We start from the raw sequence: 24,390 nt of genomic DNA, 5'->3' as shown, positions 1-24,390 counted from the left end.
GGTGCGTTGATTCATGGATTTTATCAAGAATTTGTCCTATCAGTGACCAGTAGCCGCTGCGCGATGTATATAGTATTTCTAGAAATGAACATTCAAAACAAACATTACCAACTCCAGTTTATAACATAGTGATTGATGTTAATAATTTAATAACAGTTGGCGCAGTACATTTTATTGATGGCATTATTGTTTATACCTTTATCAATAAATTTCTAAAGCTAAGTTCAAACGCCGTACTATCCATGAGCCGTATTCAATGCAAAGCATGCAAATAAATGGAGTAACAAAAAAGATCCCCCGCGAGTCGGAATCCTCGAGTCCTAATCCAGATTCCCGGGCCGATCCTCATTTTCCACTAATCCCACCTCCGCAGTGAAGAAAATTTTTTACCGTGAAGAAAAAATTTTGCCGTGGAGAAAAAAAAAATTGCCGTGAAGAAAAAATTTTGCCGGGAAGAAATAAGTTTTGCTGTGAGATAATAAAGTTTTGCCGCGAAGAAATAAAGTTTTGCCGTGAAGAAATAAAGTTTTGCCGTGAAGAAATAAAGTTTTGCCGATAAATAATAAATTTTTGCCGTGAGATAACAAAGTTTTGCCGTGAAGAAAAAAAAATTTGCCGTGCCCTTGTGGGCCACCGTACTCTTGGGTTTTTCACTTATATACTGTATTTCCATGTTGGGTTGACAACTAGTGACTCATACTCCTCTTAGTAAACTGCCAAAGAGAAGCGTTAGTGAGTATACCAACATAAAAAATGCGCTAAATGAATTCCAAAGAGAAGTGCAAGCAGCATCCCTGTGGTTTCTGCTTTGCATGACGGGTAATTTAACATGGCGGACGAACACACCACAAATGTAGCTAGCGAGCATGAAGAAGAAGATGACGACGATGATGTTGCTGAGGCTATCGCCATGTCGCTGGCGTCCGGTTCTACAGATGATACCAGAACTAAAGCCTCGGGTACGGATAAGCTAAGGGAGTATGGCGAATTTATGGATAGCCCTGAAGCAAGGTTGTTTCTCTGCCAGATGACTGAAATGGGGTTGTCTGAAAATGCGTCAGTGAAGGTGAGGTAAAAAGGCCCTATATTCGTACACCAGGTGTACCAGGTTCCTTATTTGATAGTTTATGTTCGCGAAGCAATGACTTGTGTTAATTTACACAAAAATCAATCCCAAATCGATTTCATGATCAAATGTCTATCAACACGAATGGGTGTGTTCTCGGTCTGTGAAGTATTAAAAGGGCCACAGTTCAAATGTTTCTATATTGTTCTTTTTTGTGTGCATGCAAAGGCATTGGATAATACAGTTAGTGTATTAAAATTAACCTCTCATCTTCATACCTGTCAACTCTCCCGCATTAGGCGGGAATCTCAAGATTTTGGACCCCTTCTCCCGCTCTCCCGCGTTGAGCACCAAATCTCCCGCTTTTAGCGATTTTTACCGATTCCGAAAAATTATTCTATAGAAAATTGTCATTTTGCTTAGTTTCTTTTATTGAAAATATTTGAAACGATAATTCCCTTGCGTAGCACAATTTATATAACACCCTCGTGAGATATATAAGTGGATTTGTTGGTGAGAGCTTTTTATATGGCAAACGCCTGCAAGGTTAAACCCACCCCTCCCCCAAAAATGAATATACCCACCCCTCCCCCAAAAAATTCTCAAGCCTTGAGATTTTCGAAGGTTGACAGGTATGTATCTTCCCAGCATTAATAACATTTTGTCCAGGGGAATAAATTCGACTTGCATTAAGGATATGGTTCACGTTGAGCAATGAAAATGGCCCAAAAAATTTTTATTGCAGAAATATGTTCTTTATATCGTTATCTAACAATTTCATATTGAAAACATTAAAAAATACTTTAGTTTATAGGTGTTTTTAACAAAAAAACGTTCGAGAACATGAAAAACATCTTCGCCTTTGGTGTCAAAATCTTTTAATCCTTTTAGCGCGCCGCGCCATGCCGCGCCACGCCACGCCACGCCACACCACGCCAATGTTACCCAGCGATGCGCATCTACATGTGGAAAGAGAAGAGAGTCTCGAGATCGCCTTCATTTCTTCTCGCACGAGTTTTCCTTTTTGCTTTGCCCCCTGTTCTTTCCGTAAAAGTTTGTGATCTACTGACTTGACCTCATAAGGTCTGTCCTGTTGTGGGTCCATTCTTTTTCTGAGATTGACACTTACAGTCATGATTGGCTGACGCCAGTTCCTATTAGGTGTGGAGTGCCGTAATCCCATAAGCCCTCCCGAAAACTTTGAAGAAGGGGTATTACAGCAAAACTAAAATGTGCTAAAAAGCAACAAACTTTTAAAATGTTGGTACCCTAAAATTTTTCGGATTTTCGTATAATTTGGCAGACATGTAGGTCAATAGCCTCGCTTCAAAAGGGGTTCTGGTTTTTTTATTTTGTTTTTTAATCAAAAGTTATTCTCGCCAAAAGGCCGAAAATAGCCGAAATTTGCATGCGTCAACTTTGAAATAAAATAACTCTTCAATGGAATACGATATGGAAAAAAATGAGAACCCCTTTTGAAGATTGACATGTGTTGATGGAAATAAGACATATTGTGTTAACCTAGGCATGAAGAAAGGGTACCAACATTTTGGCCGAAGACAACAGTATGATTTTGCATATTTCGGCCCCTAACTAAAAAACAAAAAAACTTCTTATTGAAAAAAAAGCAATTGGTAGATGCTCAATTATATTATGAATTTTAGTATGTGCAGTTTTTTTGTTATTACAAAAAAACTGACGTGCACATTTAATTTCTAGGTGAATTGTAACCTTAAGAAATCATATGACTTTTTGATTGGCAAAATCACACCAAGATGACCACAGAAATGGCTCCAGCTGTCACGTCAGAGAGTGAAGAAAAAATATATTATGGCTGATTCATAAGCACCCAACAATTTTCTTTTGCTATTGCCACCCGTATAGTTTTACAATGTCTTAATGTCTCCTTTTGGGATTGGGAATCCGGTAAAAAATGTTACTACCTCATTCTTGCTCCCTTCTCTCCACCAAAATCCCCTTACTCAAAAACAATTATACCCTTCCTTTAGCATATCTATGATTGCTCACATCGTTGCCACCCCTGTTGACAGAGAAGGACAGTCCAGTCTTAACTTAAGAGATAAAGGGAAAAAACATTGCACCATTGCAAGCTAGGAGAAGATATGAAATGCATAAAAAGCCCATTCCCCCATAAAGTACTGTCTACAATCTAAAGTTTGTTAATCAGTTTTGTGTGTGTACTGTTACTAACGTTGCAGGGTCTGTACTATACCCACTGCAGATCTGTAGATGAGGCCACTTCTTGGGTCTTTGACAACATGCATTTACCTGATATTAATGAGCCATTACAAGTAAGTACTGCCACGCCCTGTTCTGTAATTACATCCCTAAAGGTGCCAAAATCGATCTTTGTTGAGACCTTGCGCATGGTGTTGCGCAAGCCTGGCTCAACAAGGAATTTCTCGACATTTCGTTTTAGATTTACTGCTATTTCTTAAGTATTGCATTATACGTATCCGGAATTTGGGATATAAAAGTTTGATTCTTGTAGTTTTTAAAAATAGTCATACTATTTTTCTAACATAATAGAAAACCTCGATATTTTGTTGTCAAGTATGGACGTTATGTAGTTATCAACAACTGCTGCGTAACATTTGAACACTGCAAATGTGTTTTGCCTTTTTTGCCTAGTTTTGCCCTATCACGAAATTTTTTGCCCTAGCTTGTTTTTGCCTTCTTTTGCCATATTGCACATGTTTTTGCCCTTTTTGCCCTTTTTTGCCCTATCGCACACTTTTTTTGCCTTTTTTTTGCCCTATCGCGCGCCTCTCTAGAATCCTGCTATAAAAAAATCAAAATTTAATCCAGCTTCGGAAAATTCAGATTATGGGAGCTCTATCATTGAACAATTTAGGCTTCTAAAATTATTTTCCTTATAGAATGTATATTTCTCCATGCTTTTAAGTTTTCAATATTCAAACTCGAACGGGGCAAATTCTTGTCTTGCATAAGAAGATGAGAAGCAAGAACTGAAAGTAGAAAAATACCCGAGGAGTTTAATTATATCAACAGGCTGCCAGCAGCCATTCCTTTCTTCTGAAATTACGTCTAGAAAAGTATATATATTATTCGCACTTAGATTTTGCTAATATTTGTAACAGCTGGTTGATATTGTCTAGGGATAAAAAATACGCTTAAATAGATAGAAAAAAAACTTTGTACTGCATAAAAAGCACAATGAAAATACAGAAAGAGCGTGATGGCAAAATAAGGCAAAAAGGGCAAAAAAAGGCAAAAAAGTCAAAAAAAGGCAAAAAAGGCGAGATGGGCAAAAAGGGCAAAAAAGGGAAAAAGCAAAAGGGCAAAAAAAGGCGCGATGAAGGCAAAATGGGCAAAAAAGGCAAAATAAGACAAAAAAAGGTGTGACGTAACTCAACGTTTTGTGTTTTCTATTGTCAAAAAAATTTTTTATAAAAAGGACAGCATCTTAAAGAGAATTTCAAGTGCATTCCATTTATGATATTGATCATAAATGGAAAAAGTTTCGTTTAATTAGCAAAAAGATGGAGCAATGCTCATAAAAAAATGGGCTTTAAAACGGCCCGTTTTTATGTAATGTTTTTGAAATTTTGGATTCGAGATGCACATTAGACAAACGTTATCCAAATAAAATAAAAAGTGTGTAGCTTTCTCGAGATCAAGTTATAATCATAAACCTAGCGTTAGAATTTTTGTTACACTCTGGTGCGCAACACCGTGCGCAAGGCCATGAGTGCAACGTCATAGACCAATATGAATTACGTTACGACACCCTTTTCTGTAACTGCACCCTAAAGATGAAAATAACAATCATGTTATTAGAGCCCAACATCATGAACCAATATGAATTTGATACAATTGGTCAAAATCTAACACTTTTTATGTGCCATTCCAAATTCAAATACATGCAACTGAAGAATGTTTATTGTCTCATTTTCATTTGCATGAATTTCCATTTAGATTGGCACAAAAACATATATAATATATATGAAGTGAATAATCAAGTTTTTTATGCTATTTTTTTAATAATCAAGTTTTTGTATGCTATTCAATTCTGTCAGATGTACCCAGAGACAGAGGACTCTGAGGCGGGATTCTCTGATCCATACAAGATGGCGTTTGTTGTTAACTCAGAGCTTAATATGGGTGTTGGCAAAGTGGCAGCACAGGTTGGGCACGCTGCTGTTGGACTTTATAGGGCGTTACTTCAAGACCAGGATGACCTGGGGCACATGCTAATGAGCTGGGAAGATTCTGGGTCGGTATATGGTCTAGATGGGCTCTATTTGTTTTCATATTGTATGTGCACTGCTGCCATTTGTATACATCTCAAAAAAGGTTAAATCCCCATGGGTAATATTTGAATAACTTATCCTACTCTCTTTTGCCATCCATATTTAAAGGCAAGGATACAAGAAAAAACACTTAACCTGAATGCTGTTTTAAATTACACTTATATGCCCATTTTATTTGCCACCCAAGAAGCAATGTGGGTTGTATGAGGAGAATGATGATAAATTTGTCTGATTAAATTGTTTTTATATTTTACTGTAATATGGACTGAAGCTGCATATAGATGAAGGTAGTGTATGATTGATCAAATTTTCCTTTTTCTTTCAGAGGTATGAAGGTTGTCCTTAAAGGAGAAAATACTGCACACTTATTAGATATGGAGACACAAGCTAAACGGCTGCAGCTGCCTTTCTATCTTGTACAAGATGCTGGCAGAACACAGGTACATTAACATGCAAAGAACACTGGAAACCCCAGGGGAAATACTTCTCATATCCAGGTGGCCGTCACATTTTTATGGGTTGAAATCTGAAGTCTGGTTGCTTGAACAAAATCTTTACAATATGAACTACTCAAGGTAATTTTTTGGGGGAAGGGGGATTATGAGATTCATAAGCAGTGATCACAAAATAAAAATGAAAAACATCAAATAATCAATGCTTTCAGTCTGAATTGTAAGTCAGTACTTGTTACATCACTGAGAATAAAGATAGCGATTGGTTGGCAATTTGGTGTTTTTAAGTCATTTTTTTGCTTAAATATAATATTGTGCATTTTTGTTTTCTTTATTTTCACGTATCTTATTTATGTATATTTTATGTATTTATATATGTAATTATTTGGAACATTAAAATAAAAAAAGGGAAAAAATACTGTTAATTATTGAATCAATGCTTTACTCACACTTTTTATTCCTTGATATAATATTATATATCTTTTTGGTTGTTTTAGATTGCTTCTGGATCTGTGACTGTTCTTGGGATATTTGGGGCAACAGAAGAGGTCAACAAAATCACAGGCAAACTTAGGCTTCTATAAGAAACATCTCATTCAAATAAAGCAATGCAATTGCTTTTCATAAGTAATGGCTTTAACCTCACACAGGGGAAACATGCCCCCAACCACCATCACCTATCTCCTTGAAGTTGAAATTTGAGTGCAGACAGAAGGCCAGCCTTTTTACTCTATATTTTATTTTTACTGATTCGGACAAATATAAAACATAACAAAGCCTTATTTCAATGCACCAAACACCAAAGAGTGTGTAAATAAAAATTTTGATAAATAAAAATCATGATGCAATATATAAAATAATGTATTACACAATTCTTCAATAGAACTTTTAGATGGGAATCAATTCAAGTTATTTGTTTTATTCTCATAAACAAAAAGCAAGCAGAAGGTTCAACTTTTATTATTTTGATGGCTTGAAAATTAAATAAAAGTCAGCCACATTTTTTGAGATAGAAAATCTCAGTAAATCTCATTCAATAGAGTCAAAATATTTATTGAATGTTATTATACTATTCATAGAGGTACAGAATTAAAATTTTAGAATGTTAAGTTTCATTGAGTCATGTGAGAATGAGGTTTACTCTTCCCTGTAAAATTTATATCTTAAGGGAAAAGGGGTGGGGAGAGGGGAAGACTTTAGACACAGAAACATGTTACAGACCGCCTTATATATTAAACAAACACATAAAAAGATATGACATAGTTTCCTAAATGCTTTCTCTGAACATTTGCGAATAACATCTAAAGCTATTTATTGGAACCGCACCTAAATTTATTTAAAAAAAAAAACATTTATCCATTATACATAGATACAATTTAGATGCATCGTTAGCGAAGAAGATCGCATTCGAAACTTTTGAAAGCAGCGCAGGAGATTTGTGCTACATGCTGAAGCATGCTAAGGACCCCGGACCCCGCATGGTCCGACCCCGGCAACCCAAATACTGTTTTCGGGATTATAATAATGGCGAATCCCGATGGCCACTTCACGAAACCTAAGTATCATGCGATTTAATTATCCCAGAATAGGAGAGGAAAAATTAAACGTCTCGCACTATACACGTGTAGGAACGAGAAAACGACCAGCCCACTCACGCTACCCTTTAGGTCACGCTGCTATCCCAGACATGAATTATCTAATTACCGTGACGCTTGATCGAACACGTCCAATTGATTTCCTGTCTGTGTTGCATACATTCCGCCCGACATCTCAAGGCTGCCGTCTTCAGTCGGTCATGGATGCACAGTATCACCTAGTTTACTTCGACGTTCGCGCTCGTGGTGAGTGCATTCGCGTCTTGCTACATTTGGCTGATGTTCCATTCACTGAGGAAAGGCACGGTTTGGAGGACTGGCCGGCTGTAAAGTCGAGTGAGTAATTGTCTGTTGGGGTAAACCCGGTAAATTATCTTTGCCTGGCGGATATTATACGTTGGAGGGTTGGAGCATGATGGAAATAAGATTTAAAACGGCGGGTGAAATGTCTCTACCGGATTGTGGAACAAGAGAATTTTCAAGCTTTAGTAAGTCGCACAACTGGATTAAGCCAGCTTTCTTTGTCATCGTACTTTGGGACAATAATTGTAAGCAGCATTTGAAGTAGCGGACGAAACCACATACTGTAAAGCATTCATACAACAACTTTCTTATTGTAAAATTTCAAATTATAATGCAAAATTTCCACCACATTTTTTGGTTGAGACGAAGTTTCAATCTTTATGAAATAACAATTGTCCCAAGGGCTGTTTGTATAGCGACCCTTATGGGGAGGGGTACTCTTTAAAAGATAGCGATGTTCATCTTTATAAGTTTGGGTCTTTAAAATCAACACATGGCTGGGTTTTAGGGTTACAATAACAAATAATTGTCAAGATGAAATTGTGTTAAATTATTATTTTTAAAGGTGCCATTTTGCCATTTTCCGAAAATAAATACTCTGCTCGTAGACAGAAATCTTTCTAAAATTTAGTGGACTTTGAATGCACTTGTGCCAATGTGTGTATGCTAGTCCACTTTTTCTAAAATCGCCACATTGCAAAATTCTCGAGTTGTTTGTACACATTTGGCGCGTACCGAGCCGGATCAATCCGCGAGCAGGTTTTAGCACGCTGTTGGTGTCACGCACGTCTATTTGTATGTTTTGTCCTGTGAACAATCGCCAAGACAGGCCCACTCACCGGAAGTAGGTTCCGTAAGTAGCGTAATGAGATGCTACTAGTCCCTAGCCAAACTCATTCCGTTTGATTCATTGTGAAATCTGGGGCGCAACAAAAAAATACATCATTTCAAAACCTATTTAATCCTTCCTTGTTTTTCGTTTCGTTATGAAAGGCTAATAAATAGACAGTGTTTACTTCAATTATGTGTTTTCGACCAATCTTGAGCTCTATTATACCTTTCTGGCTTCTCTCTACGGCGTTCTGCACTCAGTGAAGTGAAATGACGAATGACAGCTTGCCTAAGGCGAGTCCCTTTTATAGTGCCATTCGTGTTTTAAGGGTGTACTGACATTAGTGTTGCACAGTAACGACGTTGCTACACGCTGGTGGCGTTGAGCGCGCGCATATACATGACACGGAATTCGTCATTCACAAGCTTTCCTGAAGTAAAAGAAACAAAAAATATGCGTTTCAAGTTCCCCAAAATTTACTTTAAGTTGATCTCAGCCTTTTCGGGTTATGATATTTCCCATATTTTGTAAAAACGAAGATTCAGCGAAGATTTAGTCAAGCCAGCCTTTTTAAAGCCAAAGTTTTCAATTTTCACTACCTTTGCGAGCTGCAAACCCCGGTTGCAAACGCTCGCGCACGCACTGAAAATCTTATTTCAAAGGAGTGCGCGCTGTATCAGAATTTTAAAATACTTTTTCAATTTCCATCATGACATGGCGGATATCGCTCCTTTGAAGTGTAAATACCACGAAACACTATTGGGATTTGTTTTTAAATTTTATTTCAATTTCATCTCAATATCAGTGTGTCTGAGCAGGCCGAATGTGCACGCGCGGGCTTTGTTTCATTTCCGGTTCTGCATTTTCTAAAAAAAAGCATTTTTTGTCGCCAAATTATTTCAAACACAATATTTTTTTCTATATTCCTTTTTATTGAAATCTCCTTCATATAGCCAAGCATGGATTTAGCGTTAATCTAACAGAAACCAAAATTTTATCAAATAAATATGGATTTCAGGGTTTTGAAAAATGAAAAAAAAAACAATTACACAATCATTTCTAAAACGCATGCTTGGCTTAATGCACCCATCCCTCAAGATTCATAAAACGCATTTAATATTTGTTTTCGAGCAATTTTACTTGAAATATTTGCTTTTATCTGTATCTATGACGTCACATAATGATGTCACGGGTGACGTCATTAATAATAGTCAGCACACTTTTGTTGGTCAACTTGGCAATTAGTTTACATCCCCCCCTCTCTCTCTCTTTCTCCTTTCCCCCACCTAGTAGACTAATTAACCTTGTGTTATTCTACATCCCCCCCTCTCTCTCTTTCTCCTTACCCCACCTAGTAGACTAATTAACCTTGTGTTATTTTACATCCCCCTCTCTTTCTTTCTCCTTTCCCCCACCTAGTAGACTAATTAAACTTGTGTTATTTTACATCCCCCTCTCTCTCTTTCTCCTTTCCCCCACCTAGTAGACTAACTAACCTTGTGTTATTTTACATCCCCCCTCTCTCTCTTTCTCCTTACCCCACCTAGTAGACTAACTAACCTTGTGTTATTTTACATCCCCCTCTCTCTCTTTCTCCTTACCCCACCTAGTAGACTAATTAACCTTGTGTTATTTTACATCCCCCTCTCTCTCTTTCTCCTTTCCCCCACCTAGTAGACTAATTAACCTTGTGCTATTTTACACCCCCCTCTCTCTCTTTCTCCTTTCCCCCACCTAGTAGACTAATTAACCTTGTGTTATTCTACATCCCCCCCTCTCTCTCTTTCTCCTTTCCCCCACCTAGTAGACTAACTAACCTTGTGTTATTTTACATCCCCCTCTCTCTCTTTCTCCTTACCCCACCTAGTAGACTAATTAACCTTGTGTTATTTTACATCCCCCTCTCTCTCTTTCTCCTTACCCCCACCTAGTAGACTAATTAACCTTGTGCTATTTTACATCCCCCCTCTCTCTCTCTTTCTCCTTTCCCCCACCTTGTAGACTAACTAACCTTGTGTTATTTTACATCCTTCCTCTCTCTCTTTCTCCTTTCCCCCACCTAGTAGACTAATTAACCTTGTGTTATTTTACATCCCCCCTCTCTCTCTTTCTCCTTTCCCCCACCTAGTAGACTAATTAACCTTGTGCTATTTTACATCCCCCCTCTCTCTCTTTCTCCTTACCCCACCTAGTAGACTAACTAACCTTGTGCTATTTTACATCCCCCCCTCTCTCTTTCTCCTTTCCCCCACCTAGTAGACTAACTAACCTTGTGCTATTTTACATCCCCCTCTCTCTCTTTCTCCTTTCCCCCACCTAGTAGACTAACTAACCTTGTGCTATTTTACATCCCCCCTCTCTCTCTTTCTCCTTTCCCCCACCTAGTAGACTAATTAACCTTGTGCTATTTTACATCCCCCCTCTCTCTCTTTCTCCTTTCCCCCACCTAGTAGACTAACTAACCTTGTGCTATTTTACATCCCCCTCTCTCTCTTTCTCCTTTCCCCCACCTAGTAGACTAACTAACCTTGTGCTATTTTACACCCCCCTCTCTCTCTTTCTCCTTTCCCCCACCTAGTAGACTAATTAACCTTGTGCTATTTTACATCCCCCCTCTCTCTCTTTCTCCTTTCCCCCACCTAGTAGACTAACTAACCTTGTGTTATTTTACATCCCCCTCTCTCTCTTTCTCCTTTCCCCCACCTAGTAGACTAATTAACCTTGTGTTATTTTACATCCCCCCTCTCTCTCTTTCTCCTTTCCCCCACCTAGTAGACTAATTAACCTTGTGTTATTTTACATCCCCCTCTCTCTCTTTCTCCTTTCCCCCACCTAGTAGACTAATTAACCATGTGCTATTTTACACCCCCCCTCTCTCTCTTTCTCCTTACCCACCTAGTAGACTAATTAACCTTGTGTTATTTTACATCCCCCTCTCTCTCTTTCTCCTTTCCCCCACATAGTAGACTAATTAACCTTGTGCTATTTTACACCCCCCCCCTCTCTCTCTTTCTGCTTTCCCCCACCTAGTAGACTAATTAACCTTGTGTTATTTTACATCCCCCTCTCTCTCTTTCTCCTTTCCCCCACCTAGTAGACTAATTAACCTTGTGTTATTTTACATCCCCCCTCTCTCTCTTTCTCCTTTCCCCCACCTAGTAGACTAATTAACCTTGTGTTATTTTACATCCCCCTCTCTCTCTTTCTCCTTTCCCCCACCTAGTAGACTAATTAACCATGTGCTATTTTACACCCCCCCTCTCTCTCTTTCTCCTTACCCACCTAGTAGACTAATTAACCTTGTGTTATTTTACATCCCCCTCTCTCTCTTTCTCCTTTCCCCCACATAGTAGACTAATTAACCTTGTGCTATTTTACACCCCCCCCCTCTCTCTCTTTCTGCTTTCCCCCACCTAGTAGACTAATTAACCTTGTGTTATTTTACATCCTCCTCTCTCTCTTTCTCCTTTCCCCCACCTAGTAGACTAATTAACCTTGTGTTATTCTACATCCCCCCTCTCTCTCTTCCTCCTTTCCCCCACATAGTAGACTAATTAACCTTGTGCTATTTTACATCCCCCACTCTCTTTCTCCTTCCCCCACCTAGTAGACTAATTAACCTTGTGCTATTTTACATCCCCCACTCTCTTTCTCCTTTCCACCACCTAGTAGACTAATTAACCTTGTGTTATTTTACATCCCCCCCTCTCTCTCTTTCTCCTTACCCCACCTAGTAGACTAATTAACCTTGTGCTATTTTACACCCCCCCCCCCCCTCTCTCTCTTTCTCCTTACCCCACCTAGTAGACTAACTAACCTTGTGCTATTTTATGTGTAGGTGGGCGGTGCCCCTTTGGTCAACTTCCAGTTCTGGAACTGAGCGACGGGGGCAGACTCGCACAGACTTGCGCCATCTTCAGGTTCCTCGCAAAGAAGCATGGCAAGTAATATGCGACTATACCCACTATTTCAATAGCCGTAACACTCATTTTAAAATCGCTCATGCAGATACACGTTAAATTGTATTTCATGTCTAATCTACCCAGGTAGTAACATAAATATTTCTGGAATCTGACTTATTACCACGTGATTAAGGGGCCACACCTGTTTTTTTTGTTGAAAATGTGTTACTATGTTTACTAGGCCATTTCGACCCCTTTGAAAATAAAATACAGGAATGTTGACATCACGTGTTTTCCTAACCGTATGAACACTTTAGGAAAAATCCTAAAGAGCGATTTTCTCTGCCTTCGAAAAAGCCCGCCTTTCATAAATCCACATGATAACATCTCCATCGCCATTTAGATGGCGCTATAATTACCATCTGTTCATGGCTGTCCTTTCAAGCAATTTTGTTTTCTCTTTCTCAGGCTTAGCACCTTCCGATGATTACTTACAAGCCCGCTGTGATATGCTCGTTGATAACAACAAGGACATGATGGATAGATTGGGAGAAATAGTTTGGGAACTGGATGAAGTGCGTCAGGTGGGTGGTACTTGGATACTCCAGGAAAAATGATGTTGTTATCGACAGCGGTTGTTGTCGTTGTTGGTAGTTGTAATATCGTTGGCTGTTGCTCCTTGTTGTGTTTATGTCGTTGGCTGTTTTTATTAATTGTTGTTGATGTCGGTTGCTGTTAATGTTTGTTGTTGATGTTGTGGGCTGTTGTTGTATAGCCCTCCCCCCGTTAAAAATGACCTTTCCCTTATTGGTTGTTGGTGTCGTTGTTATTTATTGCTGATGTCTTTGTTGACTGTTGTTGATGTCGTTGTAGTTAATTGCTGATGTTATTGTTGACTGTTGTTGATGTCGTTGTTGGTTGCTGCATATGTCGTTGATAATTGCTGATGTAATTGTTGACTGTTGTTGATGTCGGTGCTGGTTGCTGCTGATGTCGTTGCCGGTTGTTGTTGATGTTGTTGGTTGTTGCTGATGTCGTTGTGGATTGCTGATGTCATTGTTGACTGATAATATTTCTGATGCGATTGTTGGTAAATGTCCTTATTGGCTATTGATGTCGTTGTTGGCTGTTGTTCGGTTGTAGTTGTTGCTGGTTGATGTCGCTGGCGGTGTTTTTACGTGGTCGGCTCGGTGGTGATTGATCTCTCTTTGTGGGGTGATTGTGTGCGATGCTTGTGATGGTGATGATAATATCTTTTGTAACTTTCAGGAAATGTTGAAGAAGAAATTCTATGACGAGATTCTACCCGTACAAATGGAAAACATCAATAAATTGTTACAAGAAAATAACGGCGGAAAGGGCTACTTGGTTGGTGACAAGGTAGATAGTGTATAGATTTATATTAATATTTTTCAGTGTTTTCACTGTAAACTTGTTTAAAACTAGAGGTGTGCTCCCCTTCCCCCAAACCAAACTTTTCATCAGTGACATACATAAAAGACACACACACACAAGTACATAAGGGCAGGATTATACACTTTGATCATGCATCATATACATCTAGTTCAATTAATGTTGCACCCGCGAATCAATGTATTGTTATCCGCAGTGGTTTATGCTAAAGCTTTCTAAACCTGTGTTTATTTTCATTTACGCTTATTTTTTATTTATATATGTACACATAGATTCAAACATACTTAAATGCAAAAATACATTTGACCAGTTATATAAACAGTAGCGGATCTAGGGAGAGGGTTTAGGGGGTTTAACCCCCCCCCCCCCCCCTTTGGGCTACCAGAAAGCCATACGCAACAAACCCCTCCCCCTTAGATCCGCCCCTGTCAAAACATTTCCCCTTGCAATATCTTTTAAGATTAAAATTAAGAGCGGGCTATAAGCCTATATTAACAGCAGGTTAAATAAGATAAGTTTAATTTTATTTCAGATAACTTACGCCGATATCGATTTTTTCTGTTTCTTCAATGGTTATATTAATGGTGGCAAATTGGATGTCCCTGAGCAATTTTCGAAGTACCCTCTACTGGCTGACCTTTACAACCGTGTGATGAATAAACCGAAGATTCTGGAATACCTGAAACACAGGAAGCCCAACCGCGGACAGTATCCATACTGATGTCATCATCACGTCATCATTGCCGAGGTCCCCAGTCACCATTTGTAAACTCTTTTTTCCCAAGTTTAGCTATGAAATGATATTCTCCCTACACTGATTCTATGTTTGAAATTAGTAGAGAATTTATTGTAGAATTATAATTACAGTTAAGTGACACACATACCCCTTCCCCCCCTAGCCCATCCAAATCTTCGCTCTTTCCTACCTGTTATAGCCCCGTATTTCTCTGTAATCGTTCACCGCCAACATCAGTAATTTCAATGGCAATGCACTGGGAAATTCTATCATTTTAAACCATGTTTTGGCACCATATCTAATTAATCAAGTTTTTTGCTATGCTTACTTAAAAAAACTAATTAGAGGTATATAAATATTGTCTCACTTCTTATTTGTACTTTATGACGTCTGCAGACAGGACGCGTTCACACACCTGACACCTGAAGAGTTTAGAACATGAACATTGATTACGGAACCGTTATCGGGTTATAGCCAGAGGGGAAAAACGAAGCGCCCGCTTTCCATGTTCCAAAAAATCAATTTTCTTTTTGTGTGCCTTGGTCCAAGTGATGGTTCGTGGTTCTTTTCTAGTGGCTACTACGACCATGTCAAGGATTTTGATAGATATCATAGGAAGATATGCTGGTAACCGTGATATAATAGATGTCAGACGAGCGTTGCCTTGGTCAGTAAACTTCAACTGGGTGTAGTATGAATACCACGCAATCGCCAAACGCAACCGAAATACTTTCTTTATCTTCGGAGGACATAACTCAACTTGTTGCATACTTTATCATAATTGTTTGCGGCTTTGTCCTCAACTCTTTTGTTATCCTGCTTGTCTGGACAAATAAGGTCCCAAGAAAGAATATAAACATATTTGTCGTGAACATGGCAATTGCCGACTTGATATCTCTTCTCGGTTTGCCACTGAGCCGTGTAACATCTTTCCTCTATCGAGCAAACATGACGAGACATCCCTTGAACGATGATACTGCCAGGAACAACGTCCTTTGTTCGCTGTTTCAATTTACAGTCTTCACAACACTGCTGGTATCCCCAGTTACTCTTTTAATCATATCATTGGAGCGGTTTAGGGCTGTGTCAGCCTCAGTGAAGTTGTTACCGCTCTCGCGTGTGACTCTTTGCGCACTAGTCGCCGTCTCATGGGCTACGCCGATTGGGGTTGTGGCCTTTTTAGCTATAAACTCTGACATTGATCCATATTATCATGATTACGGATGCTTCGTCCATCTTTCCACGTCAACTTTGAAGCATTACTTTAATTCGATCGCGATCTGTCTTGTAGCCCTTGTGCTTGCGATCATAGCTACTAATATGGGGACAATACGAAGACTGGTCCTATCACAGACCGACGGCGTTAATCTTCTCGAAGCTCAGAGGAAAAGAAGAAGAAAAATGTTTCGTTCAGCGACTCGGATGATTTCATCATCTACCTTCCTGTATGCCGTATGTGTAGCTCCGAGATTTATAGTTCTAGTTCTACTTTTCCACTATTTAAAATCAAATGCCTCGGAAGACTTTATAAACTTCCTTGACAAGGCCTATATCATCACCACGGTTACCATTTATGTAAATGCCGCTTTTGGTCCATTGATTTACTTCGTGTTTCTCGAAGACTTCCAGGAGGCTCTCAATAAACTAATGCGCCACACAAATAACATGGCCAGAGATGCACACGAGACGTCAAATGAACCAGAGGGGATTGAATTGCACCCAATGCGATAGATCTGAAACGTAAATAGCTGTTAACAGTAACGAGCTTTTTTTAGTGGGAGATGTATTGAAGTTATATTTTCCAGAATTTTCCTTTTCGGGATCCCAGGCCTTCGAGGTCAGCGTAACGAGGCGCGAGAACGCGACGGACTGAGGCGAAGGAGGAGGTGGGGGGGGGAAGAGAAGAGACACGATGTCATCGCTTCGTTCTCGCGCCTCGGTACGCTGACCTCGACGTCCTGGGTTCCCTTCGCGAAAAAGAGGTTCCCTCGAATCAAAATATCGCAAATTAGCATCGCGCTTCTATTTTCAGTTTTTTTAGGAAGCACAATTATCAATCCCTCGACTATGTTTCACGAGTTTCAGCTGTTTTTTTTTTCTCACACTTGATCAGCTGCCGCTTGTTGCCGAATGTGACAATTGACCAGCTGCTTTGCGTATGTAAATGTGAAAGTGATGCTTTCTATTGAATTTGGCCTGTGAGATTTACTTAAATTTTCTGTCTTGCAGTATTATCAAAAGCAATAACGAAGCTGATGCAGCAGACTTAGGGCTCATGCTCTAGGATCCAGCGTACTTTTCGGGCGCTCCCAAAGGTCACTACGGCTTTTGATTGAACGCCATCTTGTATTTTGAGATGAGCGGTTCATGCGTTCGTTTTGCGCTCTGCTCGCCCCCAGGAAGAGTGCGGCTCAAAATACAAGATGATTTCCGATCATGAGCTGAGCGGGTTTTCCGCGATGATAACACCGAGTACCGCCTGCAAGCAGGCTAGTTTGCACGGGATTGTTGCCTTATTGCGTTACTGTCGCCTTTATTACGACGCTCGATCTGTACAATGTGTGCATCATGAAAAAGCTCTGGACATGATTCCAAGGCAGGACGGCTCCCTTTTTAGAGGGCATAGAACCTGTAAATAAATCCGTTTTCTTCTAACGTTTGCTCCGGTCGTTCCCTGGTTTATTTCCGTATTCGCAGCAGCTCTGATCTCTTTCACGCAAGTAGAGCTTAGTTGTGATTTATCCTGTGAAGAAAAAAATGTTTTTAAATCTGTCATTGCGTTGCGATTCATTGGGGGGTCCCCGAAAATCAGGACCCAATAGTTTCTCTGGCAGTTTACTTTAGTTCAAGAAAGTGTTATGACGTCGTCTTACAACTGTGATCTTACTGATCTGCGATTGGTTTTTCAATGTTTTGATGTCTCATATGTCAAAATAAAAAAGTATTTATTCCTAAATAGGCACTATTCCGGGAGTGGTTTATTCGCTTGTCTAACAACAGTTCACCGTGTAATCACCCAAACAATAAAGTATTTCCAAAATAGGCACTATTCCGACAGGCCCGTAGCCAGGGGGGGTTCGGTCGACCTCCCCCCCCCCCCCCCACCCAGCTTGAAGGTCTACTCAGAGTCAACAAAAATATATAACGTTTGGTTGGATATATCGTGCACATCAATATGTCTTCAAATTGACTATAAAATATTTTTAAAATAAAATTGTAAATACAAGATTGAATTTATTTGAAGTATTGATTGTCCAATGTTATACGGCGAGGAGAGGGGTATACCGGAAATTTGGTCCGCTCAAATGGAAAAACGAACAACCCCGCTCAAAATCCTGGCTACGGGCCTGTCCGAAGTGGTTTTTCCGCTTGTCTACCAAAAGATTAGCCTGCTAGCCGGCCATCCAGTGGGTTAATTTGCAATTTGGTGGTCTCAGAATTCCTGTGGCAAACAAATAAGTAATTCCAAAAAAGGCACTATTCCGGAGTGGTTTATTCGCTTGTCTAACAAAAGAGTTCACCGTGTTATCACCCAAACAATAAAGTATTTCCAAAATAGGCACTATTCCGGAGTGATTTATTCGCTTGCCTAGCAACTGACTTAATTGAGTAATCACCCCAAAAAGGTACATAGAAGTATTCCCAAAAAAGGCACTATTCTGGAGTGGTTTATTCGCTTGAGCGCCGCTATACAGGTGGCTATATATAAGGCTGCACTCATAGCTGACTTGACACGTCAGTTGAACCTCGCTTGTCACGCCTTCCTATAGCATCCTTTCTCTTGCACTGTCATGGCGCCGACATACAGAGTCGTCTACTTCGATGCTCGCGCGCGTGCTGAGTGCATCCGTGTCTTGTTGCATTTAGCTGACGTCCCGTTCACCGATGAGAGGGTCGCGCCACCTGACTGGGCGGCCATGAAGACAAGTAAGAAGCTTGAATTATTTTCGCTTAAACATGATAATATGCGCTCATCCGCTTCGTTTACTTGCCAGTATGGGTAAGAGCTCCTTGAATGTTAGTAGGTTGTCAGCACTGTCACTTAAGATAGTACCACGGACGAGCGTCCCTAGCGTCCGCGGAACGATGAGAGACGGGACCTCCTAGTTTACGACCTCATTAGAGAAGACGAGGGAATCACAGTCCGATCCTAGAGGTTTCAACAAGTCTGGGTGAACTCCGAGAGTAGAGTCTGAGACTGAGACCCAAGACTAATAGGCCGAAAGTCAAGACTTATACCGAAAACTTATACCGACTTATATCGAAAAGTTTTACTTTTTCCTTGCCCATGAATTTTATCTATGAAACATTGCATAGCCACGGCATTATTATGAAAATTGGTCTCTTCTCTCGACTTAGTGTCTTAGCTTAGTGTCTATCAGCTATTGTTTTGAAATTGAGTATTATAGTGTTGAGCTCGTTTGATGGAAGGAGCTCATAGCCTTTTTGCAGTAGCGGCCCTAAGGGAGATCAATCGCTGTTTTCTGTTTATAGGTTGGGGTAAGGTTTTAGAAGATGACATAGTCGAAGTAATCGAGCATAATCGACATATCAATACCGGCTCAGCCCTTGACGAGTGGCAATGAATTATAAATTAGCATAAAATGCATTCTATTTTTAAGATATCACTAACTATACAATGTATATTGAAGGCGTTAGGTAGACCGCTTAACTGTTTGCGAAGTATATAATTTTCGATTACGGTGTAAGATAACATTACGTAAAAATTGCGTATTTATAATTTTCAGTTATGATGTAAGATAGCATTACGTTTTTAACATTACGTATTAACTGGTATTAACTGTTTGCGAAGTATATAATTTTCAATAATGATGTGAGGTATCATCTTTTTTGTAAAATTGTATATTTTTAAATGGTGAAAATGAATTCACCGTCTTTAATCTTAGACATGCATAATTTTACGCAAAGCGATGCGTACTGGTGCATAAATATCCAAAAAGGCAAATAACAAAGTGGATAACTATTATTCAGGCAAGCGTATTTCTCTTATCCCATAATTGCTAAAAGGAACTTGTTAGTGTAACCGCGGCAGATTGGCACAAATTCAGATCTTCGACCGAAAGGTGCTTTTTAGTACTAATTGTCATTAAAAATAAAGGCGATCAATAAACTCCAGTAATGTCAGAACTCCTTAAAGAATGCCGATCAACAACTTCTTTGTTAATGTTTACTTTGAAAATACAACGGTTTTCTTTCAATAAAAAAAAAAAACAGTTGAATTCAGACCACTCCTTTGTTATTCTTTACAATTGAAAATACAGCGGCTCATTTGCAACAAAGTCTAATACTCACATTAGTTTGAAAGTCTCTCAATTACTTATGGAAATGGATTTTGAGTAACGCGATTTTGTGCGGGGGCATAAAATGGCGGCGTGATTGGCCTTCTTTAAGTTAACCTTTTCAGTCCGGGCTTTTTGGGGCTTCCTCTGACCTGGGGGTACTCTTTCGGCCCCCCATCCGTAACTTTTGAACCTTATGACCAAATTTTCAAAGAATCATTATCTGAGAAAGATGAACAAAATGATATTTTGTGTTGCCATAGCAACACAATATGACGTCATTATGACGTCATTTAAGGACATGTTGCTATAAATAGTCTATCGTTCGAAACCTTTGCATAGAACATCCAAAATCCAAATAAGTTATAATCAGTTCGTATTCAAAAAGCGACCGATATTCTTCAAAAACATTGTCTTTGTGACGTCACGATGACGTCACTTAAGTGAGCAGAAACGGGCAATATTTCTGTTTTATTTAGATATGCATTCCTGTATGTCTTTTTTCGATAATCTTATTATCTTGCAGTAGACATATATTATTAGTGACACTGTTTCTGTGACAACAATATATGACACCTGTGACGTCATTGATTGGCATGGTACCTTTAATATAGCATAAGTTTGCGAATGGACTCTTAATTAAAGTAATAATTTAAATATCTTTCCCCAAAAATGTTTTTCTACTTTTTATTTAAAATAGAGGAACATAAAAAGGATTTTGCCAAATTTAAATGTTAGTTTAAAAAAAACCCAGCTATTTTTAGCTAATTATGTGACATCAGCATCCGCCATCTTGGATCCGCCATCTTGGATTTAATGTAAGTTATTTATTTTAATCAATAAAAACTGGATGACAAAATCTGAAGCTTTTTGACAATATTTAATCTTCACTCAAAGTTTTATTAATGATTTCATGTGGATATTTCATGGTTTTTTTTGCTATTTCTACAAGAACTATTTCGAAAATGTAAAACATTTACAAAAAAACACACCACCCCTCCCCCCCTAAAATAGAGATGTAAATTTTTGTGTTTTTTCAAAACTCGATATAAAACGTTTATATGACATGGATTAACGTTGAGCACGTCGTATTAATAGTTGATCTTAACGACTTAAAGCGTTTTGCCTAATTTTCATTAAACCTGTCTCAAAACTTGGTTGCTATGGTTACCAGGGTACACATATCGGAATTTGTTTACACCAAACTGCTCCCAGATAAATTTTAGGAAAAGTCATTGAATTTCAATGTTCTAGCCCTACTAGTTCAAAAATTATTACAGCTCAAAGGTGCTGGGGGCCTCAAAAGCCCCCCCCCCCACCCCCGGTCGGGGGTAGGTGTCGTATCTTTAGGGAGACGCCTGGCCTCCTATCATCTCAAAGCTGTGGTGATGAAGACTTGAGGGGGGATGGGAGCGGGCTTCAAGGACTCGGGGTCGAAGCCTTCCATTTTTGGTCATGTTTGTTTCAGGTGGAAGGTGCCCGTTCGGGGAACTTCCATTACTGGAGATAAGTGATGGACGCAAGCTGGCACAGTCCCATGCAATCTTCAGGTTCCTCGCAAAGGAGCACGGTAAGTAGGGGAGTCCCGTTACTATGACATCCTCACAGGGGCTTGTATCTAGGACACGTATCAATAACTTTTGCATCAGGCCTTTTTTCGATTTCTGATACAGTCCACCCTGAACCCTTAGGCTGCTAGCCGGCTCTCAAGTGGGTTCATTATGAAATTAGTATTTCCGGAGTTTCGGAGAGCCGGCCAGCAGGCTAGGGAACCCAGGGCGTCGAGGTCACAGACGCAAGAACGATGCAGAACAAGGCCGGCGGAGGGAGGGGGGTGGGGGTGGGTAGCTCCTTTGTCTGAACCGCATCTGACTGGCCTTCGCTTTTTTGAAATGTTTCTTCCTAGAGGGAGGTGATTCGAGAAATGGTGCTTTCTTTAAAAGGGAGCATGTTAAGGTATGAATGTTCTTTTTCTATATTTCAGGTCTTGCACCGTCAGATAGCTATTCTCAGGCTCGTTGTGACATGTTTCTCGATAACACCAAGGACATGATTGAGAAAGTAGGGACTGCTTTTTGGGAAAAGGACGAAAAGCTTAAGGTAAACACAATCTTCATCTGCGTCTTAGTTAGCAGTAGAGTGAGATCAAGAATTTAACATTTTCATGGGCGGCGGAATACAAAAATATTGAGGGTTGGAGACAAAGCAGATTTTTACAAAATCTCCAACCCCCCCCCCTGTCTCTTCTTCAAAGAGCACTACGATAAGAACGTAAAAATCTTAAATTATTATTATTATTATTACTATAACTATTACTATTACTGTTACTATTACTATTACTATTACTATTACTATTACTATTACTATTACTATAACTATTACTATTACTACTACTATTATTTTTATTTTTACTATTATTATATTATTATTAATCTTTTTCTACGGAGAAAATTGGAGGGAAGCTCTCGCCCCCTCCCCCCCCCCCCCCAGTTCTGCCTTCCATATAATTTTAACTTATTTAAATTAACCTTAAAATATGTGATATTTGATTATTTGTTTTTCATATTTTAGGAACAGAAGAGCAAAGAGTTTCACGAAGAAACATTGCCGAAGCGCTTGGAATTCATCAATAAATTGTTCCAAGAAAATAAAGGTGGAAAAGGTTACTTGGTTGGTGATAAGGTAAGGCAATAAATATTATGAGCATAATAATGTGTTCCGATCGATGTTGTATCGGCCCAAGTGCAAAATTGCTTTTTATCTGCAACAAAGAAGCGAGTTAGCTAACGTTGGTACCTCTATCTTGCAATTAAGCTGCGATCCTCTATTTTTGCGACCACTTATTAATGCGCGAACCTCTATTTTGCGACCACTTAAAATCGGCGAACCTCATTTTTTTGCGACCACTATTTTCACTGAAATGCTATATTAATGTGGTCGCTATATAGAGGTCCAAATGCAAGATTAAAAGTGTGTAAAATAAAGCAACAAACGGACCATTCCCCTATTATCTCGCATTTTAACCTAACACCGAATGAGAACCAGCTATGCTAAGTCTATGAGAACATCTCACGAAGTTTTCAGAGCATTGTAGGAAGCTTTATTTAACGTTGTACGATAATTTCATGCTCTTAAATCCACTAGGAATAAAGTAAAACAGAGTGCTTATCCTAAAATACATGTTGGTTTTCATCGCGAATTGTTTCTGGTTTTGTTTTGTTTTGTCGCATGTCAGGGTGTTTGTGTCAGACCAAAGACCCTCAAAGCGGGAAAGTGAAATACCACAATAACGGGGTCAAAGTCCTAAGTGGGTTACATTTAAGCATTTAATTTCAGATCACTTACGCCGATATCGACTTTTTCTGCTTCTTCAATGGTTTCATCAATAGTGGCAAATTGGATGTCCCTGAGCAACTGTCAAAGTACCCTCTACTGGTTGACCTGTACAATCGTGTGATGAATGAAAAGAAGATTCTGGAATACCTGAAGCAAAGGAAGCCCAATCCTGATTGGTATCCCTTCTAAGCGTACTCTTCTCATGGTGTGACCCATGAAGTATCGTACTTAAAGATGCACCCGCTGTACTGAGGGACCAAATCGCATGTAGTAGTACTTAGTTCCTAATAAACATGGCCGTTGTTATCAAAGCTTTTTTTGTGTTCACTCTCTCTGGGGTTTAATGAAGAGGCAGCGATATTAAAAAACAGGCCCGTAAGGCGTGCATGTAGCTACTGCAGCAAGTATTTACAACTGTAATGTTATAATATATCTTAGGTTATTTCTTAGTATAATCATACTATAAAAAGTATTGATAAACGGTATAAGACTCCCAAGGATTTAAAAAATAAAGAAAAAATTTAGACGGGAGGAATCGAACCCACGGCCTTACGCAACCTACGGACTCCGATCCCAGACATAAACCACTTATCCACGAAGCCCGCGCCGCAAAACGAGGATACTAAAAGTAATAATATATAGATTTAGGTACTGCCTAAAAGTTTTATTACCATATTTTCATATGGAGAATCTTTGGGCAGTTTAGGGGTATGACCCCCTGAAGAATAGAGTTTCTAGACTAGAATTTCTTTTGAGGATAAAAAAAAGGTCCATAATAACAACATCTGCTCCAGTTCCCCAAACAAACACCGAGGTTTTCAAAACTCAATGAAGGCACAAAAAGAATGTTTTATTTTCTTTTTAAAATTATTTCTAATCTTACACAAAAGACAATAAAAAACGCAAAAGCAAAAGTCGAGCTGATGATATTCCCAGCTTGTAAAAGTACAAAGCAGTTCATTAGACAAACATATCCTTTAAATTCTCATTTTCATACGGCCATTTGACTGGCTAATCAGTTGCATTTTTTCAATTAAATACTTTTTCTTGTCAATTCGTTTCTGCAATCATGCATTCCGTTATTCGTTCGTCGAAAGTCAGAGAATAGGCTTAATTCCCCCACCCCGTCTTTATCAAGTCCCCCCGGTTCTTGCTGGAAC

At 39.2% G+C, this 24,390-nt stretch overlaps 3 protein-coding genes across 3 annotated transcripts; all 3 read left to right on the top strand.

Moving 5' to 3' along the window:
* The first annotated feature begins 798 nt into the window (after positions 1–798).
* LOC5505003 (peptidyl-tRNA hydrolase 2, mitochondrial) lies at positions 799–6,922 on the top strand. Its single transcript, XM_001625820.3, has 5 exons — positions 799–1,066; positions 3,286–3,378; positions 5,128–5,324; positions 5,687–5,801; positions 6,311–6,922. Exons 1-5 carry the CDS (start codon positions 830–832, stop codon positions 6,395–6,397), a joined length of 729 nt encoding a protein of 242 aa, XP_001625870.2. The 5' UTR covers positions 799–829; the 3' UTR covers positions 6,398–6,922.
* A 615-nt stretch (positions 6,923–7,537) lies between these two features.
* LOC5504995 (probable glutathione S-transferase gst-36) lies at positions 7,538–14,670 on the top strand. The gene is made up of 5 exons (XM_032373382.2): positions 7,538–7,744; positions 12,382–12,483; positions 12,914–13,029; positions 13,715–13,825; positions 14,391–14,670. Exons 1-5 carry the CDS (start codon positions 7,609–7,611, stop codon positions 14,577–14,579), a joined length of 654 nt encoding a protein of 217 aa, XP_032229273.2. The 5' UTR covers positions 7,538–7,608; the 3' UTR covers positions 14,580–14,670.
* Positions 14,671–18,308: 3,638 nt separating this feature from the next.
* Positions 18,309–23,541, top strand: LOC5504994 (probable glutathione S-transferase gst-36). The gene is made up of 5 exons (XM_001625817.3): positions 18,309–18,521; positions 21,363–21,464; positions 21,879–21,994; positions 22,466–22,576; positions 23,231–23,541. The coding sequence occupies exons 1-5, from the start codon at positions 18,386–18,388 to the stop codon at positions 23,417–23,419; spliced, it is 654 nt and encodes a 217-aa protein (XP_001625867.1). The 5' UTR covers positions 18,309–18,385; the 3' UTR covers positions 23,420–23,541.
* The last annotated feature ends 849 nt before the right edge of the window (positions 23,542–24,390 follow it).

The sequence above is a fragment of the Nematostella vectensis genome, chromosome 11 (assembly GCF_932526225.1).
Source record: "Nematostella vectensis chromosome 11, jaNemVect1.1, whole genome shotgun sequence".
Classification (NCBI taxonomy): domain Eukaryota; kingdom Metazoa; phylum Cnidaria; class Anthozoa; order Actiniaria; family Edwardsiidae; genus Nematostella; species Nematostella vectensis.
This window is presented reverse-complemented; position numbering and strand designations above follow the sequence as displayed.

What these genes read in the sequence shown, in the direction of transcription:
- LOC5505003 (XM_001625820.3), top strand. Translation starts at nt 830, where the DNA reads ATGGCGGACGAACACACCACAAATGTAGCTAGCGAGCATGAAGAAGAA. An exon ending in CTGAAAATGCGTCAGTGAAG is followed by an intron (nt 1,067 to 3,285) that starts GTGAGGTAAAAA and finishes CTAACGTTGCAG; the next exon opens with GGTCTGTACTATACCCACTG. An exon ending in ATATTAATGAGCCATTACAA is followed by an intron (nt 3,379 to 5,127) that starts GTAAGTACTGCC and finishes CAATTCTGTCAG; the next exon opens with ATGTACCCAGAGACAGAGGA.
- LOC5504995 (XM_032373382.2), top strand. Translation starts at nt 7,609, where the DNA reads ATGGATGCACAGTATCACCTAGTTTACTTCGACGTTCGCGCTCGTGGT. An exon ending in AACTGGATGAAGTGCGTCAG is followed by an intron (nt 13,030 to 13,714) that starts GTGGGTGGTACT and finishes TGTAACTTTCAG; the next exon opens with GAAATGTTGAAGAAGAAATT. An exon ending in GCTACTTGGTTGGTGACAAG is followed by an intron (nt 13,826 to 14,390) that starts GTAGATAGTGTA and finishes ATTTTATTTCAG; the next exon opens with ATAACTTACGCCGATATCGA.
- LOC5504994 (XM_001625817.3), top strand. Translation starts at nt 18,386, where the DNA reads ATGGCGCCGACATACAGAGTCGTCTACTTCGATGCTCGCGCGCGTGCT. An exon ending in CTGGGCGGCCATGAAGACAA is followed by an intron (nt 18,522 to 21,362) that starts GTAAGAAGCTTG and finishes TGTTTGTTTCAG; the next exon opens with GTGGAAGGTGCCCGTTCGGG. An exon ending in AAAAGGACGAAAAGCTTAAG is followed by an intron (nt 21,995 to 22,465) that starts GTAAACACAATC and finishes TTCATATTTTAG; the next exon opens with GAACAGAAGAGCAAAGAGTT.